At 39.9% G+C, this 15,096-nt stretch overlaps 1 protein-coding gene across 1 annotated transcript in view; it reads left to right on the top strand.

Moving 5' to 3' along the window:
* Window positions 1-1,417: 1,417 nt before the first annotated feature.
* The window catches only part of LOC117985162 (serine/threonine-protein kinase par-1-like), a 50,110-nt gene continuing 36,431 nt past the window's right edge, over window positions 1,418-15,096 (top strand). The window contains exons 1-3 of the mRNA XM_069500606.1: window positions 1,418-1,886; window positions 13,378-13,494; window positions 14,631-14,694. Coding sequence (XP_069356707.1) covers window positions 1,737-1,886; window positions 13,378-13,494; window positions 14,631-14,694 — 331 coding nt within the window. The 5' untranslated portion in view covers window positions 1,418-1,736. The remainder of the gene's footprint in view (window positions 1,887-13,377; window positions 13,495-14,630; window positions 14,695-15,096) is intronic.

Raw genomic sequence — 15,096 nt, 5'->3', positions numbered from 1 at the left:
GTTCCTACAAACAACTAGAGATGGCGACGTTTATACAATCAATACCAAAATTACCAAAATTGTTCAATGAATGAAGCGAACATGTAATAGGAGCACAATAACTAGACCTACGCATCGTACCTACTACGCATCCCATTCATTTTATCTCGATTCTGGATATGAATGCAGTGAACAGTTCATTAATAATTATAATTTAATCATAGAAGTAAGTTTTTCCACAAAAATGTTTGACATACCTACAAAAGGAGGCTTTCAGAGGATAGAGTCGTCAGATTATAATAAAAACAGATAGTAGGTACGTTCCCTTGGCCTAGACTCAATTCTCAACTTATTTTTGGTACCTAGGGGACAGCGCGTCACTTTTTAAACAACTACCTACCTAGTTAACGTTAATTTTTTTGCATCAAACACGCTGAAATTAGGTACTAAACTCATTTCGATGAAATTCGGTACTAAGATAACATTCAAAAAGACCCAACATTTTGAATTTATCATGACTTGAAAATGGCTGTTACTTGCACTTGAATTATCCTGTCTAATCTCGACGGAAGTTTGGCAATAGGGAATCGACGAACCGACAAACGATCGTACCTACATTGGTATATTTAATTAAGTATTAGTAATAGACAGTACACTCTAAAGAGCTTCCGATATTCTGTGCTTCCGACACGGTCAAGCGACTTGATGTCAAGCACGTAGATTTGTTTTGCTTGATCAAGCTGCTTGACGGACCGTGCACGCTTGATGCGCCCAAGCAAACGGCGCTTTTCTCATACATCGAGCCTGTCCGAACGTCTCGCGTCTAACAAAAATATAAAATCGCATCATTCACGTAAATGCTTGACTCCAAGCAAATTTTGTAAGCGGCCAAAATGCTTGACTCAAGCAAAAATTATACGTGCTTGACGTCAAGCCGCTTGACCGTCTAGACTCTAGACCTATAATTCTCTGTGAGGCCTATGAGTATGACGTACCTAGACACCCTAGGCGAGTAAATAAGATGATGAGAACCAGTTAGGTACATACTTATTCCTATTCATTTCCTATTCTGGTAAATTGGTTAAGCTCCTGATGTGTTTTGCTTTACTAGTGTACATGTAGACCTAGGCCACCGTATACACTTTTATTTGCCTGGCATCCGTAGTCCGTAGTTACATTCCTTTTAAAGTTTTTAGCCCTGTACATTAGCACAGTGTAGCATTTTTCGGTTCAGGCCAAAAATCGATATTTTTGTCTGACGTACTCTGTACCTACATGTTTGAAATTGCCGCTTGTGACGTAAAACTATCTTCTGACGTCACGCGAACTCCCCAGATATTACTTTCTCTTTCTTGCTAATTAATAACAAAGCTAAACGAATAAGACGGGTATAGTCTCGTTTTGCTCGTGAATCGGGTCTTTTTTAATTTCCGTGCGATGTTCAACTCGTTCTTTGCAATTTGATAACAAATCAGTGATAAGATTGCCTCCCGTTATCATCTGGAGAATGTCACGAGCATTAAAACATAACTACTGATAAACTAGTAGTATTGTGCTCAGTTTGACCTTGTTTATTAAAAGTCATTGTACAGGCATTTGTTTTTATTAATGAAATGTCAAGCGCCGCAGTTGTACTTCCCAAGTGGAATGACGTGAGCGCCGCCAGCGCCGCCGCGACAGGAAGCCGAACTAGCCGCAGTAACCAGAAATTCGTCGGGGAGTGCGCGTTTCGGTAGACATCGCCGCGTTTGTCTACAATGGCTAGCAACATAAAGCCGATGCACAAGACGAAACACTTCCCGATTGACCAGCTAGTATGCGTCGGCAACTACGAGCTGGAAAAGACGATAGGAACGGGCAACTTCGCAGTCGTAAAGCTAGCTACACATGTTATTACTAAGAGTAAGGTGGGTACCTATCTCGTTTCGTCGCGTATTTCAGTGATTTGTGCTTCATTCGATATGGATATGCGTCTTCCCAACGTGATGTACCAGTTCCTACCGGATCGACGCGTCTACGGAGTGATGTGTTGTGTTGTGAATTGGTTTTTTCCATTCGTGTCAAGTCTCGGGCGAAGAGAGTCCCGCTCAGGTTAGCAGTGTAGCATCGAGAACTCGTTCCCGTCGATATCTGGCTGACTGATGGGACCAAAACGTGTTTCGTGTAAAAAAATAAAACTGCAACCCGCCCCAGTCGGAGGTGCATTGTTTACTATATAAAGCCATACGGATTATGCACTTTTTAACACGGTCGCATAATATCAAACTTCAAAATTACTCTGCTCAAAATATTTTAAAACTTTTCCCCCCACAAACTTTAAAAGCATTTCTAGTTGGTATCTGTAAACAACTTTAGGGAGAAGATCAATTAGAAGGCGATTAGTCCAAAAAATCCTTAATGTTTTGTGTCAATTGTTTTCAATTGGGATACTCATTTGATGTCCCCCACTCAATTATGGTGTTCTCGCTTGTGCTGCAAAGTAGAGCCAACCATTTGCAATCACTAAACTATGGGAATACTTCACAATTTCTTATAAGAATCTTATTGTTCTCTGCTTTCTCTTTGTAATTGTCATGGGAAAAGTTACTAACTTTCCATATAACCACTTGGAATGTACCTATAATGCACTCATTTTGGATATGTAGAGTTCCACTTATATATAAAGTCTAATTCCAAAGTTATTGACTAGCCATTGTTTTTCTCAATATAACTAAGTACTAAATTAGTAGTTTTGTTTTAACTATAACCTAAAACAAAACTGACAACTTGATAAACAAAATATTTTGATAGAACTACAGAGATACATAAATAATAAATGAATTGAGTATTTGTTGCATACTTTGTTTATGCTTTGGCTGATAAATAATATGTCAAAGTCAAAGTCAAATGATATATTCAAAAAAGGCAATAAATTACTCTTTTCGATTGTCAGTTGTTGGATTTGTAAGATATAGTGGTGATAATTATTACGCAAACTTAAAACTAAAGCTACGAGGGTTCCAAACGCGCCCAGGTCTGAGAAGAGCCCACAACAAACTCAGCCGGGTGATAATAAAAACAAATTATTATCACCTAATCTTCATCTTCTAGATCTTAATGCTTCTTAGTTTACGTTGCTCTTCTAATCTGGAAGACTTAGGGTGAGATCTATAGAGCACACTCTGACTTCGCTTAGACTTCAGACAGAGTTAAAACGTGACAGAGCTATATCTCTCACATAAATCTGTCTCGTTTTAACTCAATCTTAAGTCTGAGCAAAGTCAAAGTGCACTCTATAGATCTCAGCCTAACACAGAAGTTATGATTACTACATAGATCTAATCTAAAGGAGCTATGATAGCCTAGTGGTTACAAGGTCGATGGTTCGGGATTGGCGCATTTCTAACTGTTCAGAGTTAAGAAGGTTTTGAGAGTTCTCCATCATGTTCTGAAATGTGTGTGACTGGGCCAATGTAGCAGACTAATGGCCTAAACCCTGGCAGGTTGATCATGATGATGATGAACCCATCACCGGCTCACTGCAGAGCACGGGTCTCCTCTCAGAGTGACAATGGTTTTGGCCATAGTCTACCACGCTGGCCATGTGCGGATTGGTAGACTTCACACACCTTCTTCTTCGCTCTGGGCTGGTTTCCGCACTTAAACGTTTCCGTCTGTTGTGCGTACTTCACACACCTTTGAGAACATCATGGAGAACTTTCAGGCATGCAGGTTTCCTCACGATGTTTTCCTTCACTGTCAAAGCAAGTGATATTTAATTACTTGAAACATGTTTAATTCCAAAAAGTTAGAGGTGCGTGCCCGGGATCGAACCCCCGACCTCCGATTAGGAGCTGAACATCTTAACCACTATCACAGTTCCTACACCTGTATAAATAAACAAGCCTACCTCTAAATTTTTTTTTGTTTAATATATTTTGTATACTATAATATTTTTTTTAAATTAGGTATTATCTTTCTTTTTTTATTTTTTTATTTTTTTCCATTAATAATCCCTTATTTTTTTTGACCTATACACCTATAGCAGCTTATAATTTTTCTTTTCAAAAAATTTTTCTTTTTATTACTGCAAGTAAACAGAAGAAGATATTTTTAAAGGTTAACAAAAATTCGGCAAAAATAAATAACAAAAGTTGTTTGTTATTAATTTTAGCAGTTCACAGAGTAAACAAAAGTGCTAATAATCCTCAGACACGTTGGCTCAACATCAGTCTGTTGTTGACTTACTACGGTCAAGTTTGTAAGTCAGATGTTGTTTTGACAACCTCCCTTGCACAGTGGTTAATACTGTGCTCTTATTAGTGGGAAGTCCCGGGTTCGATTCCTGGCAGGGATTTGGAATTTTATACTTTCTAAATTTCTGGTCTGGTCTGGTGGGAGGCTTCGGCCGTGGCTAGTTACCACCCTACCGGCAAAGCCGTGCCGCCAAGCAATTTAGCGTTCCGGTACGATGCTGTGTACAAGCCAAAGGGGCATGGGTTTATTGAAAACTGCCATACCCCTTCTTAGACTGTACCGTCACTTACCATCAGGTGAGGTTGCAGTCAAGGGCTAACTTGTATCTGAATAAAATAAATTAAAATGAAATCTATTATACCTACTAATTTCAGCAATATATTCATAGGTTTTCTTGTTTACTTCTCGAGAGAGCAAAGCAAGGTTTCCAAGTTTACTTTCATCAATGTGCACTTTGTCCACTGCCATTTTGAGTTTTTATTATTTGTTGTTATAGCAGCATTTGAAATACATATTCTGTAAAAATTTCAATCTATTACGGTTCACGAGATACAACTCACTGACAGACAGATGGACAGAGGAACAAACAGTGGAGGCTTGTCCTGTATCAGGAATCATAAAAAAACTAATTTGCCAAAGAAATAAAATCTTCCTGTATGTATTTAATTTAGTAAATCAAAAGGTTTCAACTCCTAAAGTAAATAATATATCTATACTAATATTATAAATGCAAAAGTGTGTCTGTCTGTCTGCTAGCTTTTCACGGCTCAAGCGTTCAACCGATTTTGACGAAATTTGGTATAGACGTAGCTTGCAACCCGGGGAAGGACATAGGCTACTTTTTATCCCGGAAAATTTAAGAGTTCCCACGGGATTTTTTAAAACCTAAATCGACACGTACGAAGTCGCGGGCATCAGCTAGTGTATAATAAGCCAGATCTTGACTGAAAATAGAAATATTGAGTGATGGAGCTATAAATTGAAATGAAATGAAAACAAAATAATATTTATTGGGATTTGGGTAAGTGATAATATTTTTTATTTATGTTGGATGCACTTCAGTCATGACACCTATATTGTAATTAGATTTCATTTTAGTTTTGCTTTTATATTGATAACTAGCTTATGCTCGCGACTTCGTTCGCGTGGACTACAAAATTTCAAAACCCTATTTCACCCCCTTAGGAGTTGAATTTTCAAAAATCCTTTCTTAGCGGATGCCTACGTCATAATAGCTATCTGTATGCCAAATTTCAGCCCGATCCGTCCAGTAGTTTGAGCTGTGCGTTGATAGATCAGTCAGTCAGTCAGTCAGTCACCTTTCCCTTTTATATATACAGACTACTTACTGGTGTTGTAACCCAAGCTTCGTTTGGTGGCGATTTCTGAAAATTCCATATAGGCATTCCAACTAGCTTATTCCCGCGACCTAAAACCGCGTGGACTACACAAATTTGAAACTTCTTTTTCACCCCCTTTGGGGTTGAATTTTCAAAAATCCTTTCTTAGCGGATGCCTACGTCATAATAGCTACAAATCAAATTTCAGCCCGATCTATCCAGTAGTTTGAGCTGTGCGTTGATAGATCAGTCAGTCAGTCACCTTTTCCTTTTATATATTAAGACTAGATAAAAATAAATAAAAATCTGTTTTAGAATGTACAGATGAAGACCTTTCATATGATACCCCACTTGATATAGTTATCTCACTTCGAAAGTTGAGGTAGATACTAATTATTAGTTCATGACCACAATTTAAATTTTTTTGTGTGATGTAACCACAAATTCACGATTTTCAGATTTTTCCCCGAATGTCAGCTATAAGATCTACCTACCTGCTAAATTTCATGATTCTAGGTCAACGGGAAGTACCCTATCGGTTTTCTTGACAGACACGACTTATTTTCCGCGCCACAGGGGCAGGCGATGTGTGATCGCAAAATCGTCACTGTGCTATTTATACCTTCCATATATCTGACTAGCTTATGCTCGCGACTTCGTCCGCGTGGACTACACAAATTTCAAACCCCTATTTCACCCCCTTAGGGGTTGAATTTTCAAAAATCCTTTCTTAGCGGATGCCTACGTCATAATAGCTATCTGCATGCCAAATTTCAGCTCGATCCGTCCAGTAGTTTAAGCTGTGCGTTGATAGATCAGTCAGTCAGTCATTCAGTCAGTCAGTCAGTCGGTCACCTTATCTTTTTATATATTTAAAGATTTCCAGTCCAGTCCAGTCCAGTCTAGTAAAATATGTACCTGGACTGTTCAGTCTAGTCCAGTCCGGTCAAAACTACTTTCATTGATAATGCGTATAAGCTCGCTTCTGATGGGTGTCCCTCGACGCATCCGTAAATCATCACCCAGTCGTGACACGCGTGTCACACTGTGACTCGTTGCGAAGTGAAAACTGATCGATTTTTTCCCCATCGAGCACACTGTTACTGGTTGCAACTTTTTTATCAAGTAGAATTCCCAACGAGTCACACTTTACTGTGGGTGTGACTCGATGGGAAATAAATTCGATAGATTCCCAACGAGACACACTGTTACACTGGTTGTGACTCGTTGGGAACCCATATGTTATAATGGTGGCGATCTGGAATCATGATAAATATTGAGTAACTAGCACGTGCCGATTTTGCGTCGTTCGAGTTACTGACGCTGGCCATACACGATCAAGTTAACCGTCAAGTCTGCAGCGGACTTGAAGCGGCGTCCAGTCAACTCATAGTCATACGCCGTCTGGTAGATGCAGCTGACGATCCAAAAATACTTGTAAAAGTTTAATTGAATAAAAATATTATTTATTTATTTATTTATCTGCCAAGTACCAGCTTCATGCATTGGATTCCTTCTTCACCTTTCTACTCACCTTCTACTTCCTTCTACACCTGATAGCTATCAGTTGACTGGACGTCGCTATAGCCATACCAGAGGGAGGGAACTCTCGATTTATGTCAAATATTAGACTATGGTAACGTAAAATCAAAGAAGAATAGGGCTACATTAGGGCTACCTGTGTCAAATGTATAATATTCGACGCCTGCCAGTGACGACGAAGCCTCGACGTTTTGTTAGAAGGTCCCTAAGAACTAGTGCGCACCACGGTGCGACGAGTTGCGGTGCGTTTTAAAATCTATAAATTTGAATTTAAATCTATCAAAATCCGGTGCGGAATAAGTTCCGCAGTGCGCGCGCTTCTATGTAATGTTCACAGATTTTGCAGGAAAATCGTAGGGAAATTTACTGTGGTGCGCGCCAGCTCTAAGGGTGAGATCTATAGAGCGCACTTTGACTTTGCTCAGACTTATAACTTATTAGACAGATTGAGTTAAAACGAGACAAACTTATGTGAGAGATATAGCTTTGTCTCGTTTTAACACTGTCTTAAGTTTAAGCTAAGTTAGAGTGCGCTCTATAGATCTCACCCTAACTGTTGTGAATTGTGGCAAGGGGCCATACAACCAAGTTTACTGGACGCCGCTTCAAGCTTGACGGTTAACTTGACCGTGTATGGGCAGCGTAAGAGTTTTGATTGTATTCCAAGAAATCACAAGAAATCGTACAAAAGGAAAAACTCGTCGGCCGTCGGCTTCTCTCCGCTGAGTTGACGAACATTTTATTGTTTGGCCAACTTTGATTTGAAAAACAAACCTTTATTGTTTTCATTTCACAAAACTTTGACTCGTTGTATAATAGTTCCTATAACGCGTACAAACTGAGAAAGGACTTGCCATATTTGATCTGTGTCAACTGGAGTACAGTGCATGGCAGAAAATAATGTACGTCGACCTTTAGAAAGAGGTAGCTGTTTCGTAGAGCATTGTCTCTTTCGTTGAGACCGACAGAACGTCATATAGGTATGAGTGACTGAGACAATGCTCTACAAAGCCGAAATGTCATTGTAAAGGCCGATTGACATTATATTCTGCCGCAGACTGTACTTAATGTATAAATATTTTGCTGCAACTTGTAACATACACACAAAATTTACCCTGGGAAGTTAATGCCATTAATATCCTTAATACTTTTTGTAACATTTCAACCGTAAAAATAAGGGATTCTCGATTCGATACGCATCATAGAATCATTTGATGCGTATGCGCACTTGGCCAGCGTGGTGGACTATGGCCAAAACCCTTCTCATACTGAGAGAAGACCCGTGCTCTGTAGTGAACCGGCTATGGTTGATCATGATGATGATGATGATGATAGACGAGGTATAGATGACGCATTCTCATTCATTGAATCTTAGTCCACAATTTCAGCAAAGAGATGCGTGAACGATTTGTGACTGCGATATAGCTAAATACAATATGCTACAAGCGAAGTTAGAAGTGTGGACAAAGTCGACACTGCCCGGGTAGAATCGACTTTGCACTCCTCTGGCTAGATGGCCTCAGGTTGAGATCTATCCTCCTCTTCCTCCTACCTATCCTTCCTCAAAAGGAAAAACGGAACCGTTATAGGATCAATTTGTTGTCTGTCCGTCTGTCTGTCTGTCTGTTAGTCTGTGAAGAAACCTACAGGGTACTTCCCGTTGACCTAGAATCATGAAATTTGGCAGGTAGGCAGGTCTTCAGACATTAGGGGAAAAATCTGGAAACCGAGTTTTTGTGGTTACATCACACAAAAAAAATCTGGTCATGAACTAAAAATTAGTATTTTCAATTTCGAAGTAAGATAACTATATCAAGTGGGGTATCATATTAAAGGGCTCTACTTGTGCACTCTAAAACAGATTTTTATTTATTTTTATGCATCATAGTTTTTGAATTTTCGTGCAAAATGTCGAAAAAATACGACTGTATTACGGAACCCTCGTTGCGCGAGCCTGACTCGCACTTGGCCGGTTTTTGAGAAGTAGCCCGAGTCTCCATGCCAGGCAGTTTCGATTTAACTCACGCTGCGGACTTTGGCCGTAGCACAAACAATCGCTAGGCGAACTTCTTTTTTCAGTCGGTTGGAGGCAAGGCCAGCTTCAAGGAGGGTCGTTGGCTCGCCGCGCCGCGACACACAATTGCTTTTATCAAAAAACCGGCCAAGTGCGAGTCAGGCTCGCGCAACGAGGGTTCCGTACTAAAGTCGTATTTTTTCGACATTTTGCACGATAATTCAAAAACTATGATAAATAAAAATAAATAAAAATCTGTTTTAGAATGCACAGGTGAAGACCTTTCATATGATACCCCACTTGATATAGTTATCTTACTTTGAAAATTGAAAATCCTAATTACTAGTTTATGACCACAATTTAATTTTTTTTGTCAGGTAACCACAAATCCACGATTTTCAGATTTTTCCCCGAATGTCTGCTATAAGACTTACCTACCTGCCAAATTTCATGATTCTAGGTCAACGATGAGTAGGTACCCTATAGGTTTCTTGACAGACAGACAACAAAGTGATCCTATTAGGGTTCCGTTTTTCCTTTTGAGGTACGGAACCCTAAAAAGAGAAAAAGTAACAACCGATCGTTTTATTTTTTTATAGTGCATTTAATTCTAGATTTTAAACGATTAGGCAGGGGCCATTCGATTGGATAAGTACCAGTTTTTATACATTGCCTTCTGTTAATCTATCTCATTAATTTAGTGGGGAAATCCTAGACATCGAACATTTTGTTCTGAGTCACAGGTCGATTCTGAGGATCCCTATTATGCAGTACAGTAGCCGGCAGGAAATATTGTACATAGACCTTTAGAAAGAGATTTCGGCTTCGTAGAGCGTTGTCTCTGTCACTCATACCAAGTGGGGTATCATATGAAAGGGGTTTATCTGTACATTCTAAAACACATTTTTATTTATTTTTATGCATTTAATAGTTTTTGAATTATCGTGCTAAATGTCGAAAAAAAAGTCCGAGCACCTACGGAACCCTCGGTGCGCGAGTCTGACTCGCACTTGGCCGGTTCTTTAGTTATAGCAGCAATATAACTATGCACATATTCCGTAAACTCTACCTATGTATTTACGCTGTACTACCTGTTATAATTTTTTTTAAAGAATATTAGCCAAGTTAATGATGACTAATATTCCCCTTTCCCCTCCAATTAATCGTTAAGCTTGTGCTAGGAGTATGTACGACAATAGTGCAACGAGTGGGGTCTGAACCGGCGACCTTTTGGTTTTCAGTCCGCTCCTTTAACCGTTGAGCTATCGAGGCTCTGAATTATGTTCGGAGTTATTACGGTTCACGAGAGACAGACAGACGGACAAACGCACAGTGGAGGTTTTTTTTTTAGTCAGATACAAGTTAGCCCTTGACTGCAATCTCACCTGGTGGTAAGTGACGATGCACTCGAAGATGGAAGCGGGCTAACGTGGAAGGGGTATGGCAGTTTTTAATAAACCCATGCCCCTTTGGTTTCTACACGGCATCGTACCGGAACGCTAAATCGCTTGGCGGCACGGCTTCGCTGGTAGGGTGGTAACTAGTCACGGCCGAAGCCTCCCACCAGAACCAGAGGTTTAGTAAAACGGTCCCTTTGGCACCCTTGGGACACGGATTTACGGAACCCTAGAAATAAAATAAAATTGTGCGTTTCGTGTGAGACACTAATTAACGCGCAGAACTGTTTGCGTTCACACCTCTAATGTCTATTATTTCTCGTACAAAGGCGTTATCGCTGGATCAGTGTAATAATTTGTACTTTGTACAACTATTTGTTATTTAATCCACCGCCACTATGAGATTATTCGTGAAATTATTAATTTTCGTGCATAATAATTAAAGGTTGGATACCTAAAACAACGATGTTATTATTATTGTTGTAGTAAAATATAAATAAAAGTAAACAGTGCTAAGGCCACCTTCACACTATGAGATGTTCCAAATAAATCGTGAAAAAAAATCGCAAATCTGTGAACCATCAAAATACATTAGCATCCACGCAATGCGAAAAAAAATCGCAAGCGATTAATATTCGCAATTGCGGTGCGATGCGGATTCGTAAGTGTTTTTGTGTTATATTATGGAAAAATACTTGAGTTCCGCGCACTGCGGAAAATATCGCAATCCTTTTATGTAATACTAGCTTATGCTCCAGACTTCGTCCGCGTGGACTACACAAATTTCAAACCCCTATTTCACCCCTTTAAGGGTTGAATTTTCAAAAATCCTTTCTTAGCGGATGTCTACGTCATAATAGCTATCTGCATGCAAAATTTTAGCCCGATTTGTCCAGTAGTTTAAGCTGTACGTTGATAGATCAGTCAGTCAGTCACCTTTTCCTTTTATGTATTTAAATTAGATGTGATCACAAAGCTATGGCATGAAGCGGGAGTATTGTTTTGAATGTTATCTGCAAGGAAAACCGCACTATCTAACGTGTGGTAAAGCCATACTACAAGACTACCTACCTACTATGTAGTAGTCGGATATTGCTTCACGACTACCTACGCTGAAGTGTGTCGAGTTCCCGGGATTAACGGGACAACTACCTACTTGTTATTTACTAGATGATGCCCGCTTTGTCTGCGTGGATTTAGGTTTTTTTTAATTCGTGGAACTTTGATTTTCCGGGATAAAAATTAGCCTATGCCGTCCCCTGGACGTAAGCTAACTCTGTATTTTTTTTTTTTTTTTAATACAATAAAACTTAAAGCTAGCCTTATCTAATTACTATATAAATCATGACCGCGTGGAATGGTGCCAAGAATACTGGCTGCATTTCCGCGCTGGACAGCCAGGCTGATCCGCTGCGCAAAAAATGAGCCAGCCCTTCTGTCACCAGTTGAGGCTATTAATCGCGGTGAAATGTCTCGTAAAAATTTTTTAGCACTAAGACTCCATGGCCCCAGGGTCTCCACGGCAAACGGCACAAAAATGTAACTCTCTATAAGAGAGGCATACTCTGTACCAAATTTCAACAAAATGGGTTAAGCGGGTGGGCCTTTAAGAACCCGGAAATCCAAGAGTTCCCAGAAGTTTCCATGGAATTAAAAAAAAAACAAATCATTTATCTGTTGAGGTTATCGAGTTAGAAAACGTTTAATCGTGATTATTCAGGCTATTGAGTGCTAGAAAATACACGTAGACTACAGTAAGCGACCGAAAGTAATGTACATTGACCTTTAGAAGGATATTGCAGATTTGTAGAGCACTGTCTCGGTCGTTGCGACCGACAAAACATCACATATATGTATGTAAGCCGAAATGTCATTCTAAAGGCCGATGTATCATGTACATTACTTACGGCCGCGTATATAGCACAGATGACGTATAGTGTGCGACAGCTCGAGATTGCAATCAGGATGTGAGGCAGGGGGAACGCCCCGCACACCCGCATAGCCCCCGCGCTAAACCCGTGCGGGATAGTGCGGGTGTGCGGGCGTACTATAGGTACAGTATGATTGGGCATATAGCACGGCAGAGCCTCAGCGCCTCGAGGCAGCAAGGCCGCGGCCACAAGGACGAGCGCCGGCCTCGACCTGGTGAGGGCGTGCTCACCTCGCGCCCTACACTGCGACTGAGACTATATTATGCATATCATCACGATCAGCCCGGCCCACTACTGAGTACGGAAACTCTGCTTCTTATCGTCTTTTTAGGGTTTCGTACCTCAAAAGGAAAAACGGAACCCTTATAGGATCACTTTGTTGTCTGTCTGTCTGTCTGTCGGCCTGTCAAGAAACCTACAGGGTACTTCCCGTTGACCTAGAATCATGAAATTTGGCAGGTAGGTAGTAGGTCTTATAGCTGACATTCGGGTAAAAATATGAAAATCGTGAATTTGTGGTTAGTATGACACAAAAAAATTAAATTGTGGTCATGAACTAATAATTAGCATTTTCAATTATCAAAGTAAGATTACTATACCAAGTGGGGTATCATAATATGAAAGGGCTTCACTTGTGCATTCTAAAACAGATTTTTATTTATTTTTATGCATCATAGTTTTTGAATTATCATGAAAAATTTCGAAAAAATGCGGAACCCTGGGTGCGCGAACCTGACTCGCACTTGGCCGGTTTTTTTGAGAACATTGGTTTCCCCGCAATGTTTTCCTTCACCATAAAGTAAATGGTATTTAATTATACATATCTCACACCCGGCTTTACTCACGTGTTTAGACAAGTATCGAACCGTTCCGGGGTCCTTTTTCACTGTTTAGTTAGATAATTGTTCTTTTATCTTATTGTTTTTGTTTGTTTGCAGGTAGCAATTAAAATAATAGACAAATCGCGCTTAGACGAAGATAACCTTAAGAAGACGTTCCGAGAAATCGCCATCATGAAGCGGCTGCGGCACCCACACGTCGTCAGGTTGTACCAGGTAGGCGCATTTCTTGTTGTAGCATAGGTTCGCGCTTGACGACTATTATGCTTTAATGGAAGCAATGATGACCTGAAAAGACCTGATACTTCAAAAATTGACGATTTGGGGGCTATCAAAATGTTTTATTTTGTGCCAAGTCGAAAACGTCTTTACATCGAAAGCAGTATCTTATGTATAACTAGCTTATGCTCGCGACTTCGTCCGCGTGGACTACACAAATTTCTAACCCCTATTTCACCCCTTAGGGGTTGAATTTTCAAAAATCCTTTCTTAGCGGATGCCTACACCATAATGGCTATCTGCATGCCGAAATTCAGCACGATCCGTCCAGTAGTTTGCCTTTCCCTTTTATATATTATATTTAGATTTCGATGCTATCCTGTAGTTTAATAAGAAACATGTAGATATTAACATATTTTTAGGGTTCCGTACCTCAAAAGGAAAAACGGAACCCTTATAGGATTACTTTGTTGTCTGTCTGTCTGTCTGTCCGTTTGTCTGTCAAGAAACCTACCGGGTACTTCCCGTTGACCTAGAATCATGAAATTTGGCAGGTAGGTAGATCTTATAGCTGACATTTGGGGAAAAATCTGAAAACCGTGAATTTAGGGTTAGATCACACAAAAAAAATTAAATTGTGGTCATGAACTAATAATTAGTATTTTCAACTTTCGAAGTGAGTGACTATATCAAGTGGGGTATCATATAAAAGGTCTACACCTGTACATTCTAAAACAGATTTTTTTTTGAATGCATCATAGTTTTTGAATTATCGTGCAAAATGTCGGAAAAATACGACTGTAGTACGGAACCCTCATTGCGCGAGCCTGACTCGCACTTGGCCGGTTTTTTTTCCTTGCAAGTTTCCCCTTAGTAAAGACTATGTGAACGGTACTTAGTTAGTAGTAGGTAGGCCTCAGTTGGAGGCGAATATTTCTGGAATGGGTATCTCATCATCATCATCATCAACCGATAGATGCCCACTGCTGGACATAGCATGCCACGCCACGATTTTGCGCCTCCTGAATCCAAGGGCTCCCTGCGACTCGTCTGATGTCCAGCTAGTGGTCCACCTAGTGGCGGGTCTTCCAATGGCTATCTAATAAATAAATATTTGAACTGACTGGTTGCAGGTGATGGAGAGCAGTCACACTTTGTATCTAGTCACAGAATACGCGCCCAACGGGGAAATATTTGGTGAGTAGGTCTTGTGAACTATGTGCCCTGCCCATTGCCACTTCAGCTTCGCAACGCGCTGATCTATGCGGGTTGAAAGCGAGGTTTCTGAATATACTTGAGTGAAATTGCACTTGTCCGTCTGTCACATCGACCCTTCAGGCTTCAGCATATTGCATAAAAAATATAAAAAGCGGGGCCCTCATATAAAATGGAGGGGGCTTTAAATTAGAGATTGAATTCGACGCTATATTATGTCAAAAGCGGCTACAATTTTTTTTTTTTTTTTTTTTTTTTTTTAATACAATAAAACTTGTCAAAAGCGGCTACAATTTTTTTTTTTTTTTTTTTTTTTTTTTAATACAATAAAACTTAAAGCTAGCCTTATCTAATTACTATATAAATCATGACCGCGTGGAATGG

This window comes from Maniola hyperantus, chromosome 9, assembly GCF_902806685.2.
Source record: "Maniola hyperantus chromosome 9, iAphHyp1.2, whole genome shotgun sequence".
NCBI lineage: Eukaryota > Metazoa > Arthropoda > Insecta > Lepidoptera > Nymphalidae > Maniola > Maniola hyperantus.
The sequence above is the reverse complement of the archived record's forward strand: the minus strand, read 5'-3'. Positions and strand labels throughout refer to the sequence as shown.